The sequence below is a fragment of the Rhinolophus sinicus genome, chromosome 6 (assembly GCF_057876585.1).
Source record: "Rhinolophus sinicus isolate RSI-liver-muscle chromosome 6, RSI-T2T, whole genome shotgun sequence".
NCBI classification, from domain to species: domain Eukaryota; kingdom Metazoa; phylum Chordata; class Mammalia; order Chiroptera; family Rhinolophidae; genus Rhinolophus; species Rhinolophus sinicus.
The window spans coordinates 431,879-458,252 of record NC_142506.1 but is presented as its reverse complement, the minus strand read 5'-3'; the positions used below and the strand labels follow the sequence as shown (position 1 = coordinate 458,252).

The following is a 26,374-nucleotide window of genomic DNA, read 5'->3' as shown; positions in this document are numbered from 1 at the left end:
CGCGGCCAGTGCGTCGGAGCGCGAGACGGGGCCGAGTCTGACCCTCCTGCTTTGCCCAAGATGGACTCAGGAGGACCAGGCTGTCTGGAGGCTTGTACGTCGGGGCTAAGTGTCAGGGACAGAAGCGCCGGCCGCGACTGAAAGGCGGGCGCGGGCCCTTTGCCCTAGACGCTTGGGCGGGCGGAGGCTGCAGCCGGTCGGTTCGTGTCTAAATCCAAGCTTGGCGGGAGGTGGACGCCGTTCCCAGGCGCCTTCTAGCCTTCTCCCTCCCGCGGGCTCCGTGCAGTTAGCACATCCCTTCCTGGGAACCCGGAGGCCCCCGGGGGCGGGGCAGGCGAGCGGCCGTAACCAGTGAGGGCCAAGGAAGAAGGCGGGTTCAGACGGCGAGAAGAGTGACGGACAGGCATTGCTGCCAGTAGGAGTGGAAGACAGTACTGAGCGGCGGGCAGCGTCCCCAATCTCTCTCCAAGCTCTCGATCCCGGAGGCTGGAGCCGGCCATTCAGAGGCGTAGGGCCGGGCCTTGAGGGAGCTTGTTGTTGTCCGGCCGGAGGAGGTAGAGGTCGGTCGGTCGCTCGCTGGGGCGATCTGCGGCGGTCGGCGGGCAAGTCGGTCGCGATAGTCGGGCGCCGTGCAAGGGCGAGGCTATGTCGCGGTCGCAGCCCGGATGGGCCGGCAGGGCCAGGAGTAACGGGATGTCGCCGCGGAGCTTCTTCCCCCGGATACAGTGCGGCCCGAGCGGAGGCCGCGGCGCCGCCCTCCGGTCCTGAGGATCCCGCGCTGCCCGGAGCCCGCACCGCTTCCTCACCCGCATCTACACCAACCGACTTGACTCGGCCTGGCCCTGCCAGGCCAGATAGAGCGTAGCGCAAGCAGGTAGGTTGTCCCCCCCGTACCCGGCGCTGTCTCGGGGCCTCCAGAACTACAGCCCCCAGCAGGCATCACGCTGGCGCGTATATGCGAGCCTGGGGCGGGGGGGGGTGTGTGGCTCAGTGATTCCTGGGATTTGTAGTTCTCCGCAGCTAGGCTAGGGTTCCGCTAGGCCGTGGCCGGGAGGCGGACGCTGCGGGGCCGACGCTGGAGCGCCCTAGCGGCCCGCGGACAGGCCGTTCAGGGCCGTGGGGCCTCCCTCTGCTCCGGAAGAAACTAAGCCCACTTTTAAAGAAGAACGTCGGAGCCTGTAGGTTTCCTCTCCTCGCTAGAAAGCCGCCCGTAGAGCAGGGAAGAACGCTGCGTCCAGGTGACCGCAGGGCCAGAGCCCCAGGTGTCCTGGTTCCTAATTGGGTGCAGGTTCTTACCCTGGCTGAGTAGCGTTCTTATCCTGGTGGAGTTGGAGTGCCGGAGTCATGTCCCTTCGCAAGCTCACAGTGACCCCTTTGGTGGGTGGGGCTCTTCTGTCGGGATGGGGAGCGTTGAGGGAGGCACTAAACCAGCAGCCCCGCGGTGAGCAGGATCCCCGGTGGGTTCCCCAGCCTGGCCCCACAACTCGCACGAGGTGCAGAGGGTGTGGCTGAGCTGGGGCCTGGACTTGCCACCCGGGTAACAGGATCTCATCACCTCCCCAGCCAGTGCTCAGGGCTTGGGAACAGGCGTGGGAGGGACCCAGCTTGTTTACTGCGGCTCCACTTACCCAGAGGAGGTGTGCAGGTGGAGCCCCAGGGGCCCGATACACACTGACTGGTCTTTTGTCTGGCCTTCTGTCCGCAGGCAGCACTAGCTCCTCAGAACACAGGACCCCCTTCCCAAGGACATGAAGCTGTTGGAGAACTCGAGCTTTGAGGCCATCAATTCACAGCTGACCGTGGAGACCGGAGATGCCCACATCATCGGCAGGTGAGGCTGGGGCTCCAGGGATTGATGCCTCAGGTCACAGCCCTGGCCCTGAGTCGAGCCTGGGAGGGCATGCTCCAAGGTCCCGCTTGCATCCTGTAGGATTGAAAGCTACTCATGTAAGATGGCAGGAGACGACAAGCACATGTTCAAGCAGTTCTGTCAGGAGGGCCAACCACACGTGCTGGAGGCACTGTCCCCACCCCAGACCTCAGGCCTCAGCCCCAGCAGGTGAGCCGAGGCAGGGCCTGTCCCCTGGGGCTGTGGGCTGCAGGGCAGCACTGAGCTGATGCTTCTCTGTGCAGACTGAGCAAGAGCCAAGGTGGTGAGGATGACGGCCCCCTCAGCGACAAGTGCAGCCGGAAGACCCTCTTCTACCTGATCGCCACACTCAACGAGTCCTTTCGCCCCGACTATGACTTCAGCACTGCCCGCAGCCACGAGTTCAGCCGGGAGCCCAGCCTCAGCTGGGTGAGGGTCGGGTGGGGCAAGGGACCTGCAGCCCTACTGTCCCCACTGTCCTCCCCCACTTTTAGTGGCCCCTGGGCTCCACCCAGTCCATGCCTGCTGTCCTGGCCCCTAGTCAGCCCAGCTGTGACCATTCTAGGTGGTGAATGCAGTCAACTGCAGTCTGTTCTCGGCCGTGCGGGAGGACTTCAAGGCCCTGAAGCCACAGCTGTGGAACGCGGTGGACGAGGAGATCTGCCTGGCCGAATGTGACATCTACAGGTGGGCTGGCTTCCCTGCAGGTGGGTCCTGGGTGTGTGTGGCCCTTGGGCCCTCACACTGCCTCCCCGACACTCCCTAGCTACAACCCGGACTTGGACTCGGACCCCTTCGGGGAGGACGGCAGCCTCTGGTCCTTTAACTACTTCTTCTACAACAAGCGGCTGAAGCGCGTTGTCTTCTTCAGCTGCCGCTCCATCAGGTTGGCGCTCTGTCCACGTCCCTTCCCCCAGCTCCCTGTTTGGCCCACCTCACTCCTGACTCTCCTCCCTGGACATCCTCCCTGGGGTCAGCAGCAGGCCAAGGGTAGGTGGTCCTAAGACCGATCCCACCACCTCCCCCAGTGGATCCACATACACACCCTCAGAGGCGGGCAACGAGTTGGACATGGAGCTGGGGGAGGAGGAGGAAGAAGAGCGAGGAGGTGGAGGCAGTAAGGGCAGCCCAGAGGAGCCCAGCGCCATGGAGGACAGGTGTGTGATGGGTGGGGTGGCCTGGCTCCCTGGAGCCTGGGGTGAGCAGGGCAGGGTGGGGCTCCTCTGCCAGGTCTCAAGGCTGGCCGTGTGCCGTCCTCTGCCAGGGTTCCGGTGATTTGTATGTGAGGAGGAGCAGAGACCCCAGCTTCATCCAGCTTCAACCAGTGCCTGGACCTGCCTTCTTGGGGGGCCCCAGGGCCTTCCCAGCTGCTGGCCAGACCCTGGTGCTGCCACAGCTCCAGCGCTGCCCACCTAACCCTTTGGTCCCAGCCCCTGGATAGCCACTCACTCCCACAGGCTCTGCTGCCCACATGGGCTGGACTGGACCGACAGCACAGGGCCTGGTGGGGAGAGCCACTGTCCTGCCCAAAGAAGCTGACACAGGCAGTGACAGCTGGACCCCAGAGTTTATTTTTGTATTTTGTACCGGGTCAGGCCTAGGCCTGTGCACTCCGGCCCAAAGGGCCAGAGACTCGGCAAGCAGGCCCCAGTGGTCATCCACCCTGGGCTTGGGCCGGCTCCTGGTGCCCACCTGTACCCCTCCCACCTCGCCCATTGGGCAGCGTGCACTGAGTGTCACTTTGCTGCAGCTCGTTTGTTTCCAATAAAAGTTTCTGTGACTTACCGTGGACCTGGCCTCTGTGCGGCTTGGGGGCGGGGCCTGTGTCAAGGGCAGGGCCGTCGTTGCCTGGTATCCTAGCAACAGCGGGTAGAAGGCTGTTGAGCCGCCTGGATGTGCAGCCACCAAAATGGAGACCGGTGTACTGGACGCAAGCAACCCCTTCTCAGTAGAAGGCAACAACCTGGACCCAGACCCATGTGATGCTGACGTTTATGACATCCCAGACCCCGGGCTGCTCAAAGAAAAGAATGGTGAGGTGGCCTGGCCTCGCCCTCAAGATGGCCCACCTAAAAGCAGGCCTCACTCAGGCACGGGTTGTGTCCGCCAGGAACACAACGCTCCCCGGGAAGTCCCCTAACCAGGGCCCTCCAGAGGGCCGCCAGCTGCCCACGACCTCCAGGGTTGGGGGCCCACAGCCACTCAGTGACAGTGCTTCCACCGCTGGCCCCGCAGAGCCATCATTCTCGGAGCTGGTCCCACAGCTTTTTACGAGGAGCTCACTGTGGCAAAACATGACCCCGCGCGCCCGTGCCCGCCAGCTGTGGTTGCTCCTACGAACAGGCCTCCATGACTTCGTGGAAAAGGTGCGGCTGTCCTGTGGCTTCTTCCTGGAGGACTCTTCCCTGGTCTGGCTCTTCCCCTAGAGGTCCCTGGCGTGATCCCAGCAGATCCTCTTGGCTCCCCTGGGTGGGCTCACCACCTCTCCCTAGTCCCCCCAAGTTGGCCTCAGACCTGCCCATCCTGGCATGCAGGAAAAGAGAGCGGAGCTGCGCATGGCATGCTTGACGCACGGACTGGAACCGCTGCGTCGCCTGGAGGTGGCAGCCGGGCTCTACTCGGTGGCGCAGGACCCAGTGGGTAGACGCTTCGTGGTGCTGGACGGCGCGGGCTGCCTGCACCTCCACAGAGAGGACGGCTGGGCCCATGAGAAGCTGCTGGCCCCCATTGCACTCACAGGGCTGGTGTCAGTGCTGGGACCGCTGGGCTCCGTAGGCCGATTTGTGGGCTGGGGCCCTACAGGGCTGGCCATACTAAGGCCTGACCTCAGCCTGCTGTGGCTGAGCGAGCCAGGGGTGGGCAGGGCACCAGGCTGCGAGCCCATCTGCTGCCTACCTGTGCCTGACTTGGGGCTGCTGCTAGTGGCAGAGGCAGACGGCAGCCTAGCACTCTGGAAGTTCCGTTCAGGGGGTCGCAGTCTGGTGCCACGAGGGTCACCTCTGCAGCCTCCGCCAAGCTCCACGGGTGTGCTTGTGCGCCTGGCTCTGGGGCCCCTGGCTCCCCACCACAACCCGTGCTGCTTTGCAGCCTATGGCTCAGCGGTGCTCACCTTTGATCTGCACACCTGGTCTGTCACAGATATGCGCAGGGATCTGCACAAAACGTGAGGGGGGCCCCGGGACGGGGTGGGGCCTGAGGCCATTTCATGAGGGAAAGCCGGTTATGGCAGGGATGCAGGACTGATCACAGGAGGCGATGCTGAGTCGGCTGGGCCTCTCCCCATCCCACCCCACCTCCAGCACCATCTCTGACCTGGCATACTTCAGAGAGGTAGAGGCCATGGTGACAGCTTCCCGAGACAGCACGGTGAAGGTGTGGGATGCTGATTGGCAGATCCGGATGGTGTTCGTGGGCCACACAGGTGCGCCACTCCACAGGGCTGTCCAGAATCTCCACCCGCTCTGGCCACGCTTCTCTGCGCTGGCCGTAACCTGAGCTGTAGGCTTCCTTTCCTGTAGTCCCTGGTGCACCCGAGTTACCTGCGCCCCTCCCGCAGGTCCAGTGACAGCTATGGCCGTGCTCCCGAACACGTCCCTGGTGCTGTCGGCCTCGCAGGACGGGACGCTGCGCACATGGGATCTGCAGGCGGCGGCACAGGTGGGCCAAGTGGCGCTGAACTGCTGGGGCCAGGACGTGCGGTCTGGGCACGTGAACCGCCTGCTGGCGCCCGCCAGCCCAGGCTGGCCGGTGCTCTCCTTGCGCGCAAGCAGCGTGGAGCTGTGGTGGCTGCGCGAGCTCTATTCGGAATTGGCGCAGCTGTCTGCGCCGGTGCTCCATCTGCAGGTGGCGCCGGGGCTGCCCTTACCCCTGTACCCGCCGCTGCCCGCGCGCCTCGTGTGCGCATGCGCCGACGGCTCAGTTTACCTCGTGTCAGTTGCAACTGGGCGTACGGTGAGCGCGCTGTGGCTCCAGCGCGACGACTGCGCAGTTGCTGTGGCCTACTGCCTGTTGCGCGAACAACTGTGGCTGCTGACACGTACTGGACACCTAGTGTGTGCCAACGCGGCGCGCTGCCCCATGAGCGTGCTGCACCGCGTGTGCCCGGCGCCGGCACCGGCACCCAGGCCCTCCTGCTTGCACCTCTACAGCCATCTCATAGACCCCCGCAGTGCATTTTCCAGCTGGGAGACCGTGCGCCAGCACGGGGGCGAGCTGTGCCGCAGCATCAGGGCCTGGAAAGACAAGAACCGGTGGGTGCCGGAGGCAGTGAGGGTGGGGCGGGCCTACAGGGCCAGTGCCAACCGGCTGCTGTCACCCGTAGGTACCTGCCTGTGGTGGGGTACACGGATGGCACACTGTCAGTGCTCGAGTGGTGCGCGTCAAAGAGTGTCTTCCACACAGATGGGCACAACCGGGGCCCCGTCACTGCCATTGCATCTGCCTGGAACACCATCGTGTCCTCAGGTCAGTACCTCCCACCCCGCAGGTCCTGCCTGGGAATCCCTCTCCACCCCAAAGGCCCAGCCCTGGCTGCCGCCCCCTTAGGTGGAGATTTGACCGTGAAGCTGTGGCGGGTCTTCCCATATGCTGAGGAGAGCCTGAGCCTGCTGCGCACCTTCTTCTGCTGCCACCCCGCCGTGATGCTCTGTGTGCTTGGGAAGTGTGTGACCGTGGCCTTTGAGGACCCGGACAGTGCCACCTACGGTTTGGTACAGTTTGGCCTTGACAACGGCCAGCGCTACGATCACGGGCCCCAGGACGACCCCACGGACCATATCACCGGTGCGGGGGCAGGGCAAAGGTGAAGCCCAGGCCACCGCGTGGCTCTGGTTCGTGACCCTGAGCCCTGGCCCCTCCCCCAGGCCTGTGCTGCTGTCCCACACTCAAGCTGTACGCCTGCTCCAGCCTGGACTGCACCATCCGCATCTGGACAGTGGAGAACCGCCTGCTGCGGTGGGTTGGGCCCCGAGGGAGGGAGAGCCACCAGCAGGGCTTCTGGGGGCAGGGCTCTCCACCTAGGGGTGGGGGCACTAGAGCAGTAGCTGAACTGGGGAGAGAGGGCTCTGCCTTTGCTGCGCCCGTCTCCTGCTCCTTGGAGCAGGGCTGGATCACGCCCTGGACACCCCTGCAGGCTCCTGAAGCTGAACGGTGCCCCCCAGGCCCTGACCTTCTGCAGCAACAGTGGGGACCTGGTGCTGGCGTTGGGCTCTCGCCTCTGCCTGGTATCGCACAGGCTCTACCTGCCCACGTCCTACCTGGTTAAGGTGTGCAGTGAGCATAGGGTGGGCGGGGAGGGCTGCTGCGGGCAGACAAGCCTCCTAGGCTGGGATCCAGGCTCCTCTCCCCTGCTCAGAAGCTGTGTGGGAAAGTCCCTGAGGGGATGGATGACCCTCCGTTGCCACTGACGAGCCAGGAGTCGCTGACCTCAGCCCAGCTGCAGAGTCTCGCCAACCTGCATGGGGTGGCCAGCCTCAGGTCTGCCAGCGGGCCTGCTGAACTGTCCTGGAGGCCCCCACTCAGCTCCTCTGGGTCAGGACCCCCAGCATGAGGTCCCAGGCCTCCCAGGCACCTCCAGCCACCTCAAGCCTGCCCCAGCCCTGACATTTCCACTCCTGGCTGTCTCCTGGGCCCCACCAGGGCCTGACCACCCTCCTGGGCCCTTGTCCGGGCCCCGCCCAGTCCCCCTGGGAACGCCGCTCAGTCTCCCACCTGTGCTCGTCCTCGTCTGCAGCGCAGCCTTGCCATTCATCCGTCTCCAAAAGGCAGCACCTCAGCAGCCGCTGTTGGAGGAGGTGGGGTGGCTCCTGGCCCCTCCCTACTCCAGTGCCCCAGCCCTGACATGGCCATTCCTCTTCGGTGTCTGGGGCCAGCCTGGGCTCACCGTGGTTATCTGGGCAGCGCATGGCAAGGCTCAAGAAGGAATGGACTGACTCTTGACCCCCACCCCAGGACTTGGAAGCCTTAGCTGCCCGGGACCAAGACCTTCAGCAGCTGAGCCTGGGGCTGGTGGTCCCAGCAGCCCAGCCCCCACCCTCCTGGCAGCAGAGCCAGGAGGCCTTTGATAACTACCTGCGTCTGATCTATGGCCCAGGCCTGTTGGTGGGTGTGGGGCCTCCCCCAGTGCCAGCCCTGACCCAGCCCCTCCGTTGCCTGGGCCTCTGACACCACCTCCCTGCCCTGCCACCCCTCCCAGGACGTACATTCTGGGACAAAGCCCCAGCGGAGGAACACTGTGACCTTCACAGTGGAGACAGACACCTGGAATGTATGTGCCCTGCCTGGAGCTGCCCCCAGTCTCATGAAGGCTGGGGTCTGCACTGAAGCCCCCACAGCGCCAAAAGCCCTGCCCACACAACAACGGGGGGCCCTGGGTCAGCGCATTGCCCGCCCTCCCCGAGTCACCTTGCCCATCCCACCCACCCACCTGGGAGTGCACAGCAGGACATCCCAGGTGAGGCCTCCTACCCTCTGCCCTGACGGCTGCACGTGACCCTGTCCCCTCCACCCCCCCGGGACTTACTCCCATGCCTCACTGCTGGCTGGGTCCTCCCTGAGCTGTGACCTGGGGCTCAGTGTGGACCTGCAGCTATAGTTGGAGCAGCTCCGCGGGGGTGGGGGGAAGGCCTATGGCCCTGGACCCACTATCCTCCCACCTGTAGCACAGGGTGAGGGGCCCAGACATGCGGGGTGCTGCCAACCCAAGGCAGACCTGCCAGAGTGCTGGGTTCCATGCTCAGCTCTGAGGCCCTGTCCTGCCCCAGATCTCCCTGCTGCTGGAACAGCGGCCCAAGGACCTTCTCTCCACCCTCGGGGGCTTCTTCCCTGCCACCATTCAACCCTACAAGGTGAGACACACTTCATGCTCTCCCCAGAGGCACCTCCCTCCAGGCGTCACCCTTGTGCATCCATCTTCCCTTTCCTGCAAAGCTTTGTGTCCAGATCTGACCCTAAGGCCATGCCCACATGCAGCCCTTTCCCCCACGCCCTCCCCTGCCCACCCAGTTTCGATGCTGCTGCTTTCTGAGGGCCCTGACTGCTTGCACTCTGGGAGCAGACACTGAGCAAAGTGAGACCCTCTGTCAGCTGATGGTCCCTGTGTACCTTCCCCAGCGAAAGTGCTGGGTGAGCAGGTCCCCTGTGGACTTTTCCTGGAGACCATAGTCCCTCCCTTCAGAGGAGCAGTCAATGGGAGCCGGCATCGTGCAGTCCACCGCCTTCCCGTCGAGATGCCCAGGCCGGCCTCGGCCTCTCCCCTAGCATGAATCTGGCACTGGCACTTCCCCAGCTGGCCACTGATCCTTCCAGGTGCTGCACCATGCACCCAAGCCCTGACCAGCCACTCTCCAGGCTCCTGTCCCTTCCTTTTTTATAGCCATCCCTGCCCAGGACTGAGGGCCCAGTCCTGTGGGGAGCCTGTGGGGGTGTCAGGCAGCCCAGATTTCCCTCCTCAGTTACCACAGTTGAGGGCTCACTGCGCTTCCCCTGACTGCTGAAGGCTCTATCTGCCTGTGTGGTGGACACGGGGTGGGAGCCCAGCTCAGCTTTGGGAGAGCCGGCAGACTGGGATGCTGTATCAGGGAGGCTTCTGGGCTGGCGCTGAGTTCTGGTTCTACGCCTGCCCTGTTGTGCTCCACCTCCAGTACTCACCGCGGCCCATCCACTTCCCGGGCTGGATCCCCAACTCCGTGGTGCTGCAGCAAATGTGGCTGCCTGGGGAGATCGGGGGACCTGGAGCCCTCCGCCAGCTCACTAGCAACGGCACACTCAAGGCAAGCGGTGGGACTGGGAAGCTCCCCCAGGTGGGGCTCGGGAGGCTCTGCAGCAGGGGCCAAGGCCTCGCAGCTGGCCAGCGGGCACTTGTGCTCTTCACTCCACAGCCTGGAACGAGCCAGGACGACCTGTGGCTGCAGCGACGGTGGGGCAAGCGGCGCCACACCAAGTGGTCCCAGGAGCTGATCCAGTGGTTGGGTGAGGAGGAGGACGAGGAGGAGGGCGAGGACCAGGATGAGGGCCTGGATGAGGACGAGGACCAGGACGAGGACGAGGACCAGGACGAGGACGAGGACCAGGACGAGGACGAGGGCGAAGATGAGGACCAGGAGCTGAATCTGGACTGGGCCTCAGATGCCCTGAGCCTGCCGACGCAGCTCTCCAATGAGCTACTGGGGTCCGAGGAGCCCGCAGCTCAGGTGGGCGCCCCTGGCAGGGCTGCGTTGGGAGGAGACGGGCCGGAGAGGCGGGGCCTGTAGCTGCCACCAATGCCCCCTCCCAGAGCTTCCAGTCCTGGACGCGGAGGCGCTCCAGCAACGATGACACCAGGACTGAGACCTACTTCCGCCGCCGCCGCCGGTACCGCTACAAGCGCTCACTCTGGAAAGAGCGCTATGGACATCCGCCCAGTTTCCTACGTTTTTTCGACGTCCAGAACTGGTTCAAAAAGCTGTTCCCCAACTTCACTCTGAAGGTTTGGGGAGTCTCAGAAGCCTGGGAAGCATAGGCTGGGGTGGGGGGGGGAGGCTGGAGCGCCCCGGGGGCAGGGCCTCACAACGGTCTCTGCAGGCGTACCCCGGGGTGGGCACGGTGGAGGGCCTGGCCTCGATGCTCATGGACAGGCTGGAGGAGGCCTCATGGGCGGACCGCGTGCACATCTTGCACGCACTGCTGAGGCTGCTGCCCGACGTGAGCAGACACCTCTGTGACCAGTTGCACTGCATCCTCCTGCACCTGCTCAACCTGGACCAGCCCCCCTGCCTCCAGGTGCGCCGCTAGCCCCGCCCCGCTGGCTCCGCCCCGGGCCTCAGGCACCAATCGCGTTCTACGCGTCTGTGCGCAGGACGAGACGCAGAAGCATTTCGTGATGCTGGCGCTGCAGCTGCTCCTGGCCTGCTCCCTGGATTCCCGCGAGGTGGTGCTGGAGCTCATGTCCTACTTCCTCTACTCACCAGCTGCCTGCAGGTGAGGCCCCTCTCTGCCCGTCCTCCCCGCCAGCCCGGGGCCTCGGAATAAGCCGCCCTCACCTGTCGCAGGCCGGAGCTCAAGAAGCTGCTGGACGGGCTAGGCCTTCAGGACCCGGAAGGCTTCCTATTCGAGGAGATGAAGACCTGGGTCGGGAGCCTGGACCTCGACTCCAAGTCCGCACTGCGCAATTGCTGTTGCCAGAAGCTGGAGGAAATGCTCCAGCCCCTGCAGGTCTGGGTGGGCAGAGTGGGGCGGGCTACCTGCCCCTGCAGCCTCTTGCCCTCTCCTGCGGCTTTCCCCAAGTCCAGAGAGGACAGCCGGGTGAGGCTGGTAGGCTCCTTGCCTCGCTCTAGCTCTGTGCCTCCCCGTCCTTCTGGGGTACCCCACCTCTCCCCATCTTCCTGCTCTGTGGGAGGGACTCTGCAGAGGGGTGGTTCTGAGAGCCAGGAACAGCACAACCGGCCTCCCATTGGGGCCAGGGCAGCCTCTACCTTGGGCCCTGGTGGGTCCTCACTGGCCGCGTCCCCCACAGATGGAAACCTTGCAGCCTTCAGTAGCCAAGTTGTTGGACATACTGCCCAAGGTCTCCGAGACCTCGGCACTTAGGCCCCCTCCCAAGGAGGCGCTGTCTCAGATTTCCATGGTATCCGAGGCACCTGCTCACATCTCCAAGACACCCTCAAGCATCTCCTGGGCGCCCTCACTGGTGGTCTTGCCTGGGGAGCCAGGCGTGGCCACACTGGAGCCCCAAACCCAGCAGATGCTGCCAGAGATGCGCCGCCAGCGGACCAGACGCCCACTCTCGGAGACACTGCTGCCCTTCTGCTTGCCTGAGGCCCGCTTGCGCTCCTCCATGCCGGCCACACTGCCTGACGAGACACTGCCACTGGAGCAGACGCACTGGTCAAAGTCCAAGATGCTGGACCTGGGCCCAATCGATGCGCTCAACTTCTTCTGTGAGCTGCGGCGGCTGCGGCAGCGGGGCACCCTGCAGGAGCCTGAGAGCCCGCCCCTGAGCCCATGCTCCCTGCGCATGCCGGCACCCAGCGTGGTGGTGCCACAGCCCTGGGATCGCCTGTGAGCTGCCCAGGGACTCCAAGCACGGGCAGGGGGCAGGACCTGCACAGGGTGGCTGAGGGCCTGGCTCAGTCAAACCCACCCTCTTACCCTGCCAGGCATCCCATCCTACGGCTTCAGGAGACCAAGATCCAGAGGTCTCCAATGAGCCTGAGGGGTGAGTGGGGATGGGGGTAGAGACTGGACCCTGACCTCCACCCCCACCCTGGTCTGAGTCCCACTGGGCTGTCCTGCTGGTCTCAGGGCAGATGGTGTCCCGGTTCTGGGAGGGCCGTACTCTCAATGGCTCCATCCGGACACTGAAGCTGCCACTGCCACGAGTGGACCTGCAGCCTTTCCCTCCGGACTGGCCCAGGCCTGCCCGTCCGCTGCCCCCACTGCTCCTACAGCCCGCCCTGCAGCGCTACTTTCTGCCCGACCATGCGGACCCACACAACTACAGCTGACCTGGCTGGCAGCTGTGGCCCCACCCCATTCCCAGCCTCCCCTTCCTTCAGCCTTACACAGATGTTTGCTCCTGGCCAAGGCCCGGAGCTGGAATAAAGTCCAGAGGCTATGGTCAGAAAACTGGGTGCCGCCTCTGTCTCTGGGGCCACTGGAATGGGCAGGGAGGTCTGGCTGGTGTGTTATGACCTGCCGTTGGCCAATCGTGTGTGCAAGGCTCCTGGACAGGCACGGTGGAGTTGGTGGGACAGGATCTGGGGTGTGGTCAGCACACAGTGTGGGAGCGATGCTGCTGGGGGTGAGCCTATCTACCCCGAGCAGGGACCCATAATGTGGGTGTGTCCCTGATGAGGCACTCAGCCAACCTTCATCGGTCAATTACTGGGGTCAAGTGAGTGGCCAGGTGTGCAGGGGAGAGGGGAGGATCTGGGTGGCCACAGATGTGGGGGCGGCTGCAGTTGTTTGATGCCCATGAAAGCAGGAGTCTGTCAGCACGTTGTTACCTTTAGGCTGGAAGGCAGAAGAATCGATGAAGGGGCCCCACCTGCTTTATCCAATAAGCAATAAAGGGCAACGTCTTCTGGACCCTTCAACCTAAAAGCCTCCAGGACGCAGACCTTGTGTGAAGTGTAGGTTCTCAGAGAGCCTCGGCTCCCTCTGAACAGCCATGACCTCGCAGGGACCCATGTGCATGGGCCATTTGGACTGCTCTGGGAAAGGACGCATTCTAGCTCTTTATACCTTCTATTGGGTTTCCTGAGCAGCAATTTCTTTCATGTGTTTTAAGCCTATGACTTCAGAAGTTTCTTCTCAGTGGCTTTATGGTTAACAGCTGGTCTGCCACTCCTTCCCCACAACCCCCTAGCTGTGTTCTGGTTATGGGGCTGCCAAGTGGGTGGCTCTGCTCGCAGGACCAGAAGTGCCCCGCTGGAGAACTGCAAGACTTGACGTTTTATAAAAGGGACTGTGTGGCTCATGGCAGTCTTCCTCCACTACGTTTCATGTTTTAAATTATAAAAGAAATACATGCTTTTAAAAATACAAACATGAGAATGTAGGGCAAGTGTGTAAACAGGTCAGAAGAACCCCACTAATCATACAGGAAAATATTAATGTATGTTTAATCCACACTAATATATAACTATTTTTAAATTAAGAAATCTGTTAACCTAAATATACCATTAAGAGAGTATAAAGGGGGATGGCCGGTTAGCTCAGTTGGTTAGAGCGTGGTGCTCTTAACAACAAGGTTGCCAGTTCGATCCCCACATGGGCCACTGTGAGCTGCACCCTCCACAACTAGATTGAAACAACTACTTGACTTGGAGCTGATGGGTCCTGGAAAAACACACTTAAATAAACATACTTAAAATACATACTTAAAATAAATACCAGTTTAAAAAAAAACATACTTAAAATAAATACCAGTTTAAAAAAAAAAGTAGGGCCGGCCCGGTGGCTCAGGCGGTTGGAGCTCCGTGCTCCTAACTCCGAAGGCTGCCGGTTCGATTCCCACATGGGCCAGTGGGCTCTCAACCACAAGGTTGCCAGTTCAATTCCTAGAGTCCCGCAAGGGATGGTGGGCAGCGCCCCCTGCAACTAAGATTGAACACGGCACCTTGAGCTGAGCTGCCGCTGAGCTCCTGGATGGCTCAGTTGGTTGGAGCGCGTCCTCTCAACCACAACGTTGCCGGGTTCGACGCGCTCAAGGGATGGTGGGCTGTGCCCCCTGCAACTAGCAACGGCAACTGGACCTGGAGCTGAGCTGCGCCCTCCACAACTAAGACTGAAAGGACAACAACTTGACTTGGAAAAAAGTCCTGGAAGTACACACTGTTCCCCAACAAAGTCCTCTTCCCCATTGAAAAATCTTACAAAAAAAAAACAACAAGTAAAAAGGCAGCACACAGAGTGGGAGGACCTATCTGTAATACATGTAACTAAAAATGGCTCATCTCCAAAATATATAAAAAACTTCTACAAATCAATAAGAAAAATCACATAACCCATTAGAAAAAATGTACAAAACGCTAGAATGGGACCTTCACTATGGAAGAAGTCAAAATAGCAAATACACATATACTGGGGGTGCCAAAAGCACAGTTTAAGAGATGTTATCTGTGTATTACTTTTCAAAGTTGAATTGAATTACGGTAGCAATGTGAAGTACATATGACATTCCCTCAAAAGATGGCATCAATCAAATGAATGCTAGCGTCACCATGTGATAGGCAGGACAGTCAAAGAAAATGGCAGAAGCACGTTGTTGTTCAAGCAGCGCAAGATCATTTTGAAGTGGCATTTGAAATTCGAGAACGATGTGGAAGTACAACGACCATGGAGGTGTGAGTTTGCAACAGAACCTCCAACATGCCCAACAACTGCACGCATTCGTGGTAAGTTTGAGACGCACGGTGCTGTGTGTGACGTGCACAAGGGAAGGTCCCGGAGGTCTCGCGCAGCTACAAGTCCTGCTGCTTCTGCTGTGGGGTTGGAACGGTTTACACGCTCGCCACAGAAGTCTGCCAAACAACGTGCACCGTAGTCAGAAGTGTCTGGACGCTGATGGCAACCACACTGAGCATCTCTTGTCATTGCAGAAGTCACACGTGACTTGTACTCATCTTTTGTTATCGGTATATGTTGAGTATCACAATTTTAATAGTTTTTCTTTCTTAAAATGTGTTTACATTTTTTGGGCCCCCTCTGTATTTATTCCACTTCTTAACTGTGACCTTAAGCAAGTTACCTAAGTTTTCAGCCTCAGTTTCCCCATCTATGAAAGCAGGATCATAATGCTATGATACCTCACAGGGCTTCTGTCAGGATTTATTACAGCTCAAGCACTCAGGAGCAGTGCTTCACACAAAGCACGTAGGCAGAAAACAAAACTGGGCCCCTTCCTCACATCATTTACAGAAGTAATTTTCAGATGATTTGACGATTGGAATGCGGAAAATAAACCTATATCAGGTGATGTAGAAAAAATATGAATCAGAACACTCAGAAGGAAAAGATAGACATATTTGCTGATTAAAAAATAGATATGGCAAAAGACACCATAAAATCAAAATCAAAGCTCAAAGTGGATCACATATATAATGGAAAACTATAGAAATTTTAGAAGAAAACATACATAGAAAACCTCTGGACCTAATAGTTGATGAAGAGTTCTTAGACATTAACTCTCAAGGCACCGTATAGAAAAGAGAAGAATTCGATAAATTGGACATGATTAATTGTAAAACTTATGCTCTGTGGAAGCCTTGTTAACAGGATGAAAAGACAAGCTACTGACTGGGAAGGAATATCTGCGATGACACATACACAAAGGACACGTCTACACTATCCAAATACCTCTCAAAATGAACTGTAAAAAACAACAATCCCACTGGAAAATGAGCAAAAGACAGAAAGAGGCATTTCCCCAAAGAGGAGATGCAGATGAGCACACAGAGCTGCTCCACATCACCAGCCATCAGGGAAACACCAATAAGAGTGGCTACAATGAGAAACGAAGACACCACCAAATGCTGGAGAGGATGTGAAGGGACTGGATTAGTGCACTGCTTGCTGGTGGGAGTGAAAACGGCCCAGACAACCTGGAAAACAATTCGGTAGTTTCTTAGCATGCCACTACCTACAAGTCAGCCATCATACTGCCGGACATTTGCCCCAGAGGGAGAAAGACTGGTGTCTACACAAAAATCTGTACACTAATGTTTACAGCAGCTTCATTGGTAATAGCCAGAAACTGGAAATGACACAAAGGTCCTCACACAGATGACTTAAACCAAACTGGCACACCCACACCACGGCGTATCCTCAGCAATAAAGGTGAGTACATTGGTGACACACGCAGCAACCTGGGCGAGTGATAAAAAGCCCACCTCAAAAGATCACATACTAACAACAAAAGAACAAGACAAACAAATGAGAAACAGAAACTCATAGACACAGACAATAGTTTAGTGGTTGCCAGAGGGTAACGGGGGCGGGGGGTGGGGGGTGGGAGATGAGGGTAAGGGGGATCGAATATATGGTGATGGAAAGAGAACTGACTCTGGGTGGTGAACACACAATGGGATTTATAGATGATGTAATACAGAATTGTACACCTGAAATCTATGTAATTTTACTAACAATTGTCACCCCAATAAATTTAATTAAAAAAAAAAAAAAAAAAAAAAAAAAGATCACATACTGTATGATCCCATTTATGCCATTCCCGAAGTGCCAAAATTCTACACTTGATCTTAGCCAAAAGGCCGAGAAGCGATTGTGCCAAAATTCCAAAGATGAAGAATGGGTGAGTGGTTGCCAGGTTTAAGGGGGTTACGGACGAGAGCAGAAGCCAAAGCACCCAGGAGCCCGTTATTAAATACAAAGAGAAAAAGAGTAACCTGACAGTGAAGAAACCTGGGCAACTCCACCTTAATAATTAAGTGATCAAAATAAACATCTCCAGTGCTGGGACACATTGACACTGTGCCACTTGATGGGACACGATGACAAGACCCCAACTTCACGTCCACGGAATCCCTGCCACAAATGCATAACCCGAATCTAATCACGAGGCAACCAGATAAATGCAAATGGAGGAACACGCTCTGTGTCAAGGGCACAAAGTCCAAGAAAAACTCCAGAGCTGCTCCGGACTGAAGGAGACTGACCTTCTGTTGTTTAAAGGTCATTATTGGGATAACTACACAGTATAAGTGGGGAATTTGAGGTGGCTAGGTTAAGGGTATATGGGACTTCTTTGCACAGCTCCTGTAACTTTTCTTTAACTTTGAAATTACTCCCCCAAACTTTTTATCGTGGGAACATTTAAGGCTCCTTAGCTGGTGAATACTGTAAATGCTTCTGGAGCCTGTGGGCTCTGAAAGTGAACACTTTTGTCTCAGTCCAAAGTACCCACCAGGGGGCATCATTTACCTAGGTTATCCAAAATACTTCAATTCCATTTCTTTTTTTCTAATTTTTTCCCCCAATTCCATTTCTTGAGAAATATTCAACTCTTAAGGGCAGGATCTCTGTGTCCCCAACACGTGTTTTTTTTGGAGAGGTGGCACTTCCTTGGACTTGTCCACCCTTTTTCTGTTTCTGTGGGACTTTCAATTGAGGTTAGGTGGGATTGAGGCTATGAAGTGCCATTCCCGTGGGTCTTGGCCAGGGGCAAATCCCAGCCCTGGGACCTTATCACCTACGGACTGCAGGGGCATGCCTGTTCCCTGTGAGTGGCTCTCCTGGGCATCACTGTCCCTAGAGGCTTCGTGCTGGCCCTCAGTGTGAAATAAAAATAATATCAATTTAGGGCTGGCCCGGTGGCTCAGGTGGTTAGAGCTCCATGCTCCTGACTCCGAAGGCTGCCGGTTCGATTCCCACGTGGGCCAGTGGGCTCTCAACCACAAGGTTGCCAGTTCAACTTCTCGAGTCCCACAAGGGATGGTGGGCTCCGCCCCCTGCAACTAAGATTGAACACGGCACCTTGAGCAGAACTGCCTCCCGGATGGCTCAGTTGGTTGGAGCACTGGCTCTCAACCACAAGGTTCTCAGTTCAATTCCTCAACTCCCACAAGGGATGGTGGGCTGCGCCCCCTGCAACTAGCAACGGCAACTGGACCTGGAGCTGAGCTGTGCCCTCCACAACTAAGATTGAAAGGACAACAACTTGACTTGGAAAAAAGGCCTGGAAGTACACACTGTTCCCCAATAAAATCCTGTTCCCCTTCCCCAATAAAATCTTTTTAAAAATATCAATTTGTTAAGGGGCTTATAGCCTATGTCAAAGTAAAGTACATAACAAGTAATCCATGAGTCAAAGAATAAATGGGGAAAGAACCCTACAATAGAAAAGAAAAAAGCTCTCAAATCAATTACCTCAGCATCTACCCTAAGAAATTAGAAAAAGAACAACAAAGTAATCAGAAGAAAGGAAATAGTAAGGTCAAAGTGGGAATCAATGAACTTGAAAAAGCGAGAAAATTTATGAATTCAAAAGGTGGTTCTTTTAGATCAAAATTGACAAACCTCTGGCAAGACTGACAAAAAGACACAGAAGGCACAAAGTACCCATATCAGGAATGAGAGGTGACAGCACTACGGACTCAACATATATCAACAGGATAGTAAGGGAACATTATGAAGAGCTTTATGCCAATAAATTCAGCAATTTAGATGAAATGGACTCCTTCCTTGAAGGACACAAGCTACCGAAAGTCACCTAAGAAGGTATCGACAACCTCAATAGCCATGTAGCTATTCAAGGAATTGAATTTGTTGAAAAATCTTCCCAGAAAGAATTTCAGGCCAGATGGCTTCAATGGGAATCCTACCAAACATGTAGGGAAGAATTAATACGAGTTTTACAAACTCCTGCAGAAAATTGAAGAGGGACTTCTGACGCTCTCATCTTTCTGAGGGCAGCATAACCCTGCTACCAAAATCACACGAAGACATTACAGGAAAACTACACACCAATATCCCTCATGGACACAGATGCAAACATTCTGAGCAAAATTTTAGTAAATTGACTACAATAATATATAGGCGTGAAAATACATCGTAAACAAAAAAGGACATTATGCTAGTAGGAATACACCCCTGGTTTTACATTATAGCGTCAATGTAACTACTCATGAGTCTGTGCCAGGGAAGATGGATCTCTGCCCAGTCATGATGGAAGAGGGCCGCTGCAATCAGTCTGCTACCAGTGTCTGGGGTCATACCGAGGGGTGGTGCCATATGGGGGTTCAATGTTTGTCCCTGTGTGACCGCCTCAGCTGCTTTTCGCACCTAGGTGGGCTGCTTCCGGCCGAGCACCCAGTCCCATAATTCCCGGGCCTCAGCGTGGCCCGCCTCCGCTCGGTGGTCCCGCCCCTTGCACAGAGTTCTTAACCTTGGATTGGTCGCTGAGGCTTCCGCTTTCCTGGTGGGCGTGGCCCCCGTGGCCGCGCGGGGCGGAGCGCACGGACTGGCGCTGAGCTGCCCGGGTCCGGGTGATCTCGAAGGGCCGGTCGGCATGCGGGAGGCCGCGGCGTACGCGGGCGCGTCGGCTGGTGGCGTCGGCCCCGCAGGGTCGCTCATTTCGGAGGCGGAGGCAGAGGCGGAGGCGGAGGCGGAGGCGGCGAAGCTGCTGCCCTTCCTGACGCCGGGGGCGCGGGCCGACCTGCAGGCGGCGGCCGCGCGGCACGTGCTAGCTCTGACGGGATCGGGGCCCGGACGCACGCTACTGACCGGCCAGGCGGCGCTGCTGCGGGCGCTGGTCGAGTTGGCGGCGGCCCCGGTCTCAGCCCCGGCCCGCGACGCCGCCCGCGCCCTCGTCAACCTGACCGCCGACCCCTGCCTGCACGATCCGCTGCTGGCGGCCGAGCCCGGGCTCCCAGCCCGCCTGCTGAACCGCGCGTTGGACCCACAGTGTCCCTGGGCCGAGGAGGCGGCCGCCGTGCTGGCCAACCTCAGCCGCGAGCCTGGGCCGTGTGCTGCGCTGATGGAGGCGCTGGGGGCCGCCGAGCCTGGGGAATCCGGCCTGGAGCGGCTGGTGCAAGCGCTATGCACTCCCGGCTACAACGCCCGCGCGCCTCTGCATTACCTGGGGCCCGTGCTCTCCAACCTCAGCCAACGTCCCGGGGCGCGCGCCTTTCTGCTGGACCCCAACAGGTGAAACCCAGGATGCCTGCGGGGAGGGGGTGGAAGTGAGCAGGTACAGCACTGAGTGATTCCTTCCTTCAGGTGCGTGGTCCAGAGGCTGCTGCCCCTGACCCAATACCCAGACTCCACGGTGCGCAGGGGCGGGGTGGTGGGGACGCTGCGAAACTGCTGCTTCGAGCACCGTGAGTGGTGGTGGGACTTTGCGGTGGGGGGCAATGAGGGGAGAGACTGGAGTCTGGGGCCCCTCTTGACTGGCCCCCTTCCCTGCTTCCCCACCCACCCACCCAGGACACCACGAATGGTTACTCGGTCCCGAGGTAGACATTCTCCCCTTCTTGCTGCTGCCCTTGGCGGGGCCTGAGGACTTCTCTGAGGAGGAGATGGAGCGTGAGTGGCTTGGGTGAAGCCTCCGGTTGCCCAGGCGGAGCGGAGGCCAGTAGTGGAGGAGTAGGGAGGGATTGGGAGGACGAGTCCAGATCAGGGCGCCTTCTGAAACCTCCTAGCAGGGAGTTGCTGAGCACAGATGGGGCTTCCAAAGGCAGGGTGTAGCCTGGCCACCCAGCGCAGACATAGTGATTCCCACATTTGCCCGTAGGGCTGCCGGTGGACCTGCAGTACCTGCCGCCAGACAAGCAGCGGGAGCCTGACGCTGCCATCCGCAAGATGCTCATCGAGACCGTCATGCTGGTGAGCAGGCTTCTGCTGCAGTGACCTCACCCCCAACACATGCATGACCACGCCGGCATTTGACTGATCTCTGCCCTTTCTCAGCTGACAGCCACGGCACCTGGTCGGCAGCAAGTGAGGGACCAGGGAGCCTACCTGATCCTGCGTGAACTACACAGCTGGGAGCCAGAGCCCCATGTGCGGGTGACTTGTGAGAAACTCATACAGGTGGGTGCAGGGTTCGGCGGGGTGGGGCAGGGTGGGTGGTGTCCACTATGTGCCCGCCAACTGCTCACCTGCCTCCCCTGCTGGCAGGTGCTTATTGGGGATGAGCCAGAGCACGGCATGGAGAACCTGCTGGAGGTGCAGGTGCCTGAGGATGTTGAGCAACAGCTGCAGCAGCTGGACCTTCAGGAGCAGGAGCAGTGTAAGCGGGAGCAGCAGGAACGGGAGCTGGCCTCAGAGCCCCCAGCAGAGGGGGCTGTGCCCCCCTGAGGCCCCAGCAGCCGGCCACCAGCTCCAGGCCCACCTTTACTTCCTGCAGCTGCCTGGAGGCCTCTGGGTCCCCTTGCTCAGAGGCTGGGTGCTGCTGAGAAGCAGAGCTACACTTACGCTCCATCCAGGTCCATGCTGAGGATTCTAGGGGAAATGCCTTGTAAACTTTGGAGGGTTGTGGGTACTCCTGTGCCCTGTTGCTTCCAGCAGGAATGCAGCTTGCTCAGAGGGCACTGTTCAGCCAGAGCTGGCCAGGCCCTGTGTCTCTCAGGTTCCTCCAGGGGATGGCCAGTGGAGCCATGAGCCTGAGCTTGCTCCCACGCATGGTGGTGGGGCTGGGTAGAAACACTGCAAGCCTGAGAGGCCAGCTAGAGTTCTCCGGTCCCAGGGGTGATACAGGGGTCCAGTCCTAGGTGAGCACCCAGGTGTAAGCAGTGCCCCTTGCTCCTGTCCTCTCTCAAGTCTCTCCATCCTGGCCCTCAGCTTGTCCTGCTTGAGCTCCAGCCTCAATGGGCTAACCTCTTGAGACTTTAGACCACCCACCGCTTGTCCTGGGGTCTCCGAGGGCTGCACCCCTGCCCTGTGCTTGGAGCACTTGCTGGGTGCTGCCTCCTCTTCATCCTCTCCATCTTCCCACTTGAGCTGTGCCCAGCTCTGCCCTCAGCCCCTTGCCAGCTTAAGTTTTCTCTCAGTCCTGGACTGACCTGATGGCCCTGCCATCCACACTAGCAAGGCCCTCTCCCTGGTCAAGTTCCATGAGCCTCACATCCCAGAGCCACTCACCTGCCCGCGCAGAGCTTCCCCGCTGTGCCTGCAGCCCTGCCCTTTGCCCCAGCCGCCCTCTTCCCCTGGGAGCCTGCTGTGGGCCGAGAACCTGGTTCTCTCCACAGTTCTGTAGCTGCCAAGCCCAGTTCCATAGGCTGTCACTGGCAGTTTGTCAGTGTGGCACTCACCCCACTGTGCTGCCTTCCTGGGCCTGCCGTCTTTTGCACAGGACCCTTGCACCCTGGTGCTGCAGCGCAGCTTGGTTCCCAGGAGATCCCAGCAGTCTTGTCCACGTGTCCTCTGTCCTAGGACTGCCTCCAGAGCCACAGGGCCGCTCTGCTTGTGCTGTCCCGAGTATGTGGGGCGCTTTATGGGTATGAGCTCTGCCTCCTCCGTGGTCCCTGTGTTCCTCCCCCCAATTAAAGCTCTGGCATGGAGGTGTGTGGACTCCTTGTTCTGGAGCAGCATCAGGTGCCCCTAGGCCGGCTGCCCTCTCCCTGTACAGACGTCCACACCCGTGGCTCCACAGAATAAGCAGTTTATCTGGCCTCCACCCGCCCACCCTCAATTGACCCAGTAGTGCCCCCGCACGCCCCTGATGAGTGACATGGAGCACAGTGATAGGGGCTGCCCAGCCCAGCACAGCGCGCACCTTGTCTCCACCAGGCCTCCGGGCACTCGGGTGCCGGAGCAGAGGTTCTCTCGGGTGCCGTGGCATAGCTGCAGGAGCAGCCTTCAGGAGTCCTCACCGGGTTCCACGTTGTCCGAGGGCGCTAGATGCTGGAACTCGGCCAGCTTCTCCGCTATGGACTGCAGTGGGGGATTAGATAGGTGCTGAGGGGCAGCCCATCTGCCCCAGCCCGGGGCCGCACCCCACCTGGCACAGCACTGAGCCTGGTGGTGCTGGAGAGTGAGTACGTGGTGGGCAGCATCCAGTGGTGCACGGTCACCTGCTGGAGACCCAGGCGCGCATGCGCGGGTGCAGTTGGAGCAGGCCCCGGATCAGATCCCAGTGCTCTGTGGGCAAGGGCTCACGGCTGCGTCTTCCCACCGCCCCTGTCCCTGCCAACAATGCTGGCAGCTTGGAGGGGTTGGTAGGAGGGCATCCACGTGTCATTGGTGGGGAGACTGAGGCACCGAGAGGAGAGGTGAGGCAGCTTGCCCTGGGCTAGTGGAGAGCTGGGCTTGGAGCCTGGCGGGGCCACTGCCTTTCCTGAGGATTCTGAGGCAGGCCCTCCCTCAGCCCAGCTTACCCCCTCACTGCCACTCCATCCACTGTGCAGGATGCCCCTTCTGACCCAGGTCATCCAGGCCCCAGCTAGGACTTGGGAAGGACACAGTGGCAGTGCTCACCTGGGGACAGGCCTGGCTGGAAGGCGGGGTGGCGGCGTATTAGGCCCAGCATGTGGTGAGGCTGGTGCTCCTTGAAGGGCAGCCTGCTGGTTACCATGGCATAAAGGATGATGGCCCTGGGGGCACAGGCTCCTCAAGATGCGTCCCCCTTCTCCACCCAGCCGGAGTGCCCGTGGGGCGGCACACAGGCTCCACAGGTCAGCCTGCTCCCCCCAGTACTTGCTCAGGAGGATCTCGGGGGCTGTGTAGGCCAGGGAGCCGCAGAAGGTGCTCAGCAGTGAGTTCTTAAGCCCTGACTGGGTGGCGAAGCCAAAGTCTGCAGAGGTGCAGGGTGGGTGGTGTAGGGGGTATAGGAGTGGCCACAAGTGTGGCTGGGGGCAAGGGTGGGGTGGAGGCCTCCTGGGAGGGCTGAAGATCAAGCCAGGCTGGGGGTCTGGCTGGGACAAAGGTGGGGTCTGGGCTGTAGGCTCACGGGTCAGCTTTAGGAAGCCTCGGTCGTCCAGCAGGATGTTCTCACACTTCAGGTGCCTACATGGGGAAGGACAAGGGGGCTGAGCCTGGGCTCAGGTGGGCCTCCGTGCAGGTGGGCGGGGGGGCTGGATGGCACCCTCACCGGTGCACGATGGCCACGCTGTGGCAGTGGGCCACCATACTGAGCAGCTGCCGGAACAGCCTGCGGGCCTCCTCCTCCAGCCCCAGGCAGCAGTGGTGGGCTGATGTCACACTGATGTGCTCCAACAGGTCACCGCGTCCTGCCAGCTCCAGTACCAGGTAGGAGCGCTGGTTATTGTGGTAGGTCTCATACAGCTGCACCTGCAGGACCCCCCACCCACTTGCTGTCACCCCAAGGAAGGGCTGTGCAGTGCACTGGCTTGTGGTCTTAGGATGGGGTTGGGCCCCGAGCAAAGGGTCCCAGGTGGGGAATGGGGTGGGCCTGGGGTGAGCAGCAAGTGTGGTGCAGGATGGGGACAAGCTGTCCTGACGTCTCTGCCCACCACATTCAGGTGCTTGTAGGTAGCATTGAGTGACGAGATCTCACGGGGCAGGAACTTGTGGGAGAGCTCCACAGGGGCCTTGGCAGTGGAGACCATCTTGATAGCTACCTGTGGGGGTGGGCAGTAGCCACTGGTGCAGACCACAGCCCCTCAGGCACAGGATGTGGCAGGACAGGTCCTGTGTCCTTTGTGCACATGGATGAACTTGGCGGGGAGGCTGGGGAAGCAGCATCTGGGGGACAGCACTGACATTCCCCTCCCTCCTGTCCCAGGTACTTATGTGCTCAGGGGTCCTGGAACTGGGAGTGGTCAGCCTTTGGGAGCCTTGGCCTCCAGGGTGTGTGCGGGATTGGAAGGGAGCTAGGGCAGCTGGCTCTGAGTAGGGTTTGGACAGGGCTCCTGGCGCCTCTGCCTACGGGAGGAGGCGGGTCTGCTCACCATGGTGTGGCACTTTCCCTGCAGGTCGGAGGCCAGCTTGCAGTTGTGCATAATGCGCTCGTGCGTGGTGTAGGCCAGGTAGACCTTGGAGAAGGCGCCGGAGCCGATCTTGGAGGAGAGCAGGTAGCCCTTGTCCCTGCACTCGTGCACCTGCTCCAGGAAGACTCGCTGGTCCAACTTTCGCTTGCTGCTGCCCTTCATGGAAGGCAGGGCACTGCGGGAGAGGCCAGGGCAGGCCAGCTCACCACCTGCCATGGAGGGGAGGGGGCATGGCTAAGGCCTGCCTTAACATTGGTGGGTTGGGGGTGACTGGCCGCAGGAGACCAGGTGGCTGCAGCCAAATTTTTCAAGTCTTGCTGGGACTGGGGCAGATGCAGGGGAATGACCAGGGATGAGAGCTGGGGGCGGGGGCTGACACAGCCAGGGATTGGCGTGGGGGAGGGCAGATTCTAGAATGGAGGGTTCTAGACCTCCTGCATTGTGCCCTCGAAGGGAGTGTACTGTCCCCAGGACCTGCGTGCCCTGAGAACATCTTGCTGGACCCACACCAGTGGGGCTCACTGTGGGGTAGACCTTCAAGGGCTAGAGCCAGAGTGAAGCCTCCATGGGCCACCCTGGATGTGACTGGCCACAAAAGGCTTTTAAAGAAGCTGGAGGGTGGGGAGAGTGAGCAAAGGAAGGCAAGCAGGGCTTCTAAGTACATAAAGAAAGGAAAAAGCAAGATGACACATACCAGTAACCATTTCAACTGTACCCCTCATCCTTGGGGAGGGTCCCAAGGTGGCAGCCGGGTGGGCTGCAATACAAGCTGAGCCAGAAGAGCAGGGGTAGGGGAGCCTACCAGTGCCAGAACACAACTGGAGGCCAGGAGTCAGTCACCAGCTTTGTCCAGACTCCCTCTGCAAAGTCTTTCTTTCTCTCCACCCTATGTCACCCTTCTATCTTATGGAGATTCCTCGAGCAGCAGTCACAGGTTGGGTTTGGTGCTGGGCACTTGGAAGCCAATCGCAGACATGCCGTTTATCTCATAGAGCTTACCATGTGGAAGGGAGACTGGCATTCATAATTAATAAAAGTTAAACGACAGCTGTACTACTGTGTGGTGAGCAGTTTGTGTGCTTGGAGAGTAAAGTCTGGCGGAGGCTGTGGAGGGAGCAGGCTCAGCAGGACATGCTGGGCACTGGCCATAGGGAACATAAGCAGGGTTCAGGCAGGAGAGGAGCCATCCAGGTGTCAGCTTGGAAGAGGCCCCCTGCCTCCCTGCCGGGCAACTTGCACATGCCCTGCTGGGGACAGGGTTGGGGCTCTTCCTGAGGGGAGGGCCCATCTGCAGAGCACCTCTCCGCCATCAGAGTTCTGTCCCTCTCTTTTGGGCTCCATCCCTAACAAACAGGCTGAAGCCCTTCTCTCTGTGGAAAAAGTCCTTCTCCCTATTCAGCTGTCACCCTGCCCAGGAGTTTACCTCAGGGCCCCCACTTTGCCACCTGCACCCTCACTCACAGCTCTCTGCAGACTCAACCTTCAACAAGAGGCAGACACTTGTTAGGCTGTTGACGCAGGGCTGCCCGCCACTTCCTTCTCAAAATGCTCTGCTCACTTCCTGAGCTGGAACGCCACTCCTTGCTCCCTTCTTGGTCTGTGAACACGTCCAGGCGATCTC

General features: G+C 59.1%; 4 protein-coding genes and 1 non-coding gene across 10 annotated transcripts; 4 read left to right on the top strand and 1 right to left on the bottom strand.

The window, feature by feature from the left end:
* Positions 1-513: 513 nt before the first annotated feature.
* Positions 514-3,655, top strand: MAF1 (MAF1 negative regulator of RNA polymerase III). 4 transcript variants are annotated; one of them, XM_088799284.1, is made up of 8 exons: positions 514-874; positions 1,706-1,831; positions 1,931-2,059; positions 2,134-2,299; positions 2,436-2,557; positions 2,637-2,756; positions 2,851-3,027; positions 3,135-3,655. In XM_088799284.1, exons 2-8 carry the CDS (start codon positions 1,749-1,751, stop codon positions 3,154-3,156), a joined length of 819 nt encoding a protein of 272 aa, XP_088655410.1. In that variant the 5' UTR covers positions 514-874; positions 1,706-1,748; the 3' UTR covers positions 3,157-3,655. The 4 variants fall into 4 exon arrangements, with proteins under 4 accessions (XP_088655410.1, XP_088655412.1, XP_088655411.1 ...); XM_019724877.3 differs by having other exon boundaries at positions 734-874; positions 2,899-3,027; XM_088799286.1 differs by lacking the exon at positions 1,931-2,059 and having other exon boundaries at positions 2,899-3,027.
* Positions 3,656-3,850: 195 nt separating this feature from the next.
* LOC109443940 (WD repeat-containing protein 97) lies at positions 3,851-5,037 on the top strand. Its single transcript, XM_074316634.2, has 2 exons — positions 3,851-4,236; positions 4,405-5,037. The coding sequence occupies exons 1-2, from the start codon at positions 3,853-3,855 to the stop codon at positions 5,035-5,037; spliced, it is 1,017 nt and encodes a 338-aa protein (XP_074172735.1). The 5' UTR covers positions 3,851-3,852.
* Positions 5,038-5,125: 88 nt separating this feature from the next.
* LOC141566971 (WD repeat-containing protein 97-like) lies at positions 5,126-12,472 on the top strand. Its single transcript, XM_088799222.1, has 18 exons — positions 5,126-5,291; positions 5,427-6,120; positions 6,192-6,652; positions 6,733-6,823; positions 7,002-7,134; positions 7,224-7,345; positions 7,602-7,662; positions 7,820-7,969; positions 8,064-8,321; positions 8,632-8,715; positions 9,511-10,059; positions 10,143-10,334; positions 10,430-10,627; positions 10,704-10,825; positions 10,897-11,059; positions 11,589-11,905; positions 12,004-12,062; positions 12,149-12,472. Exons 1-18 carry the CDS (start codon positions 5,126-5,128, stop codon positions 12,349-12,351), a joined length of 4,023 nt encoding a protein of 1,340 aa, XP_088655348.1. The 3' UTR covers positions 12,352-12,472.
* Positions 12,473-16,432: 3,960 nt separating this feature from the next.
* On the bottom strand, positions 16,433-16,629 carry LOC148757820 (U2 spliceosomal RNA). The gene has a single exon (XR_016021647.1). It is a non-coding gene; the product is annotated as a U2 spliceosomal RNA (small nuclear RNA).
* Positions 16,630-19,282: 2,653 nt separating this feature from the next.
* HGH1 (HGH1 cochaperone) lies at positions 19,283-25,806 on the top strand. 3 transcript variants are annotated; one of them, XM_019724922.3, is made up of 8 exons: positions 19,284-20,011; positions 20,084-20,184; positions 20,291-20,389; positions 20,598-20,689; positions 20,774-20,896; positions 20,984-21,095; positions 24,023-24,052; positions 24,739-25,806. In XM_019724922.3, exons 1-8 carry the CDS (start codon positions 19,374-19,376, stop codon positions 24,765-24,767), a joined length of 1,224 nt encoding a protein of 407 aa, XP_019580481.3. In that variant the 5' UTR covers positions 19,284-19,373; the 3' UTR covers positions 24,768-25,806. The 3 variants fall into 3 exon arrangements, with proteins under 3 accessions (XP_019580463.3, XP_019580481.3, XP_019580472.3); XM_019724904.3 differs by having other exon boundaries at positions 19,283-20,011; positions 24,023-25,806; XM_019724913.3 differs by lacking the exons at positions 24,023-24,052; positions 24,739-25,806 and having other exon boundaries at positions 19,285-20,011; positions 20,984-22,365.
* The last annotated feature ends 568 nt before the right edge of the window (positions 25,807-26,374 follow it).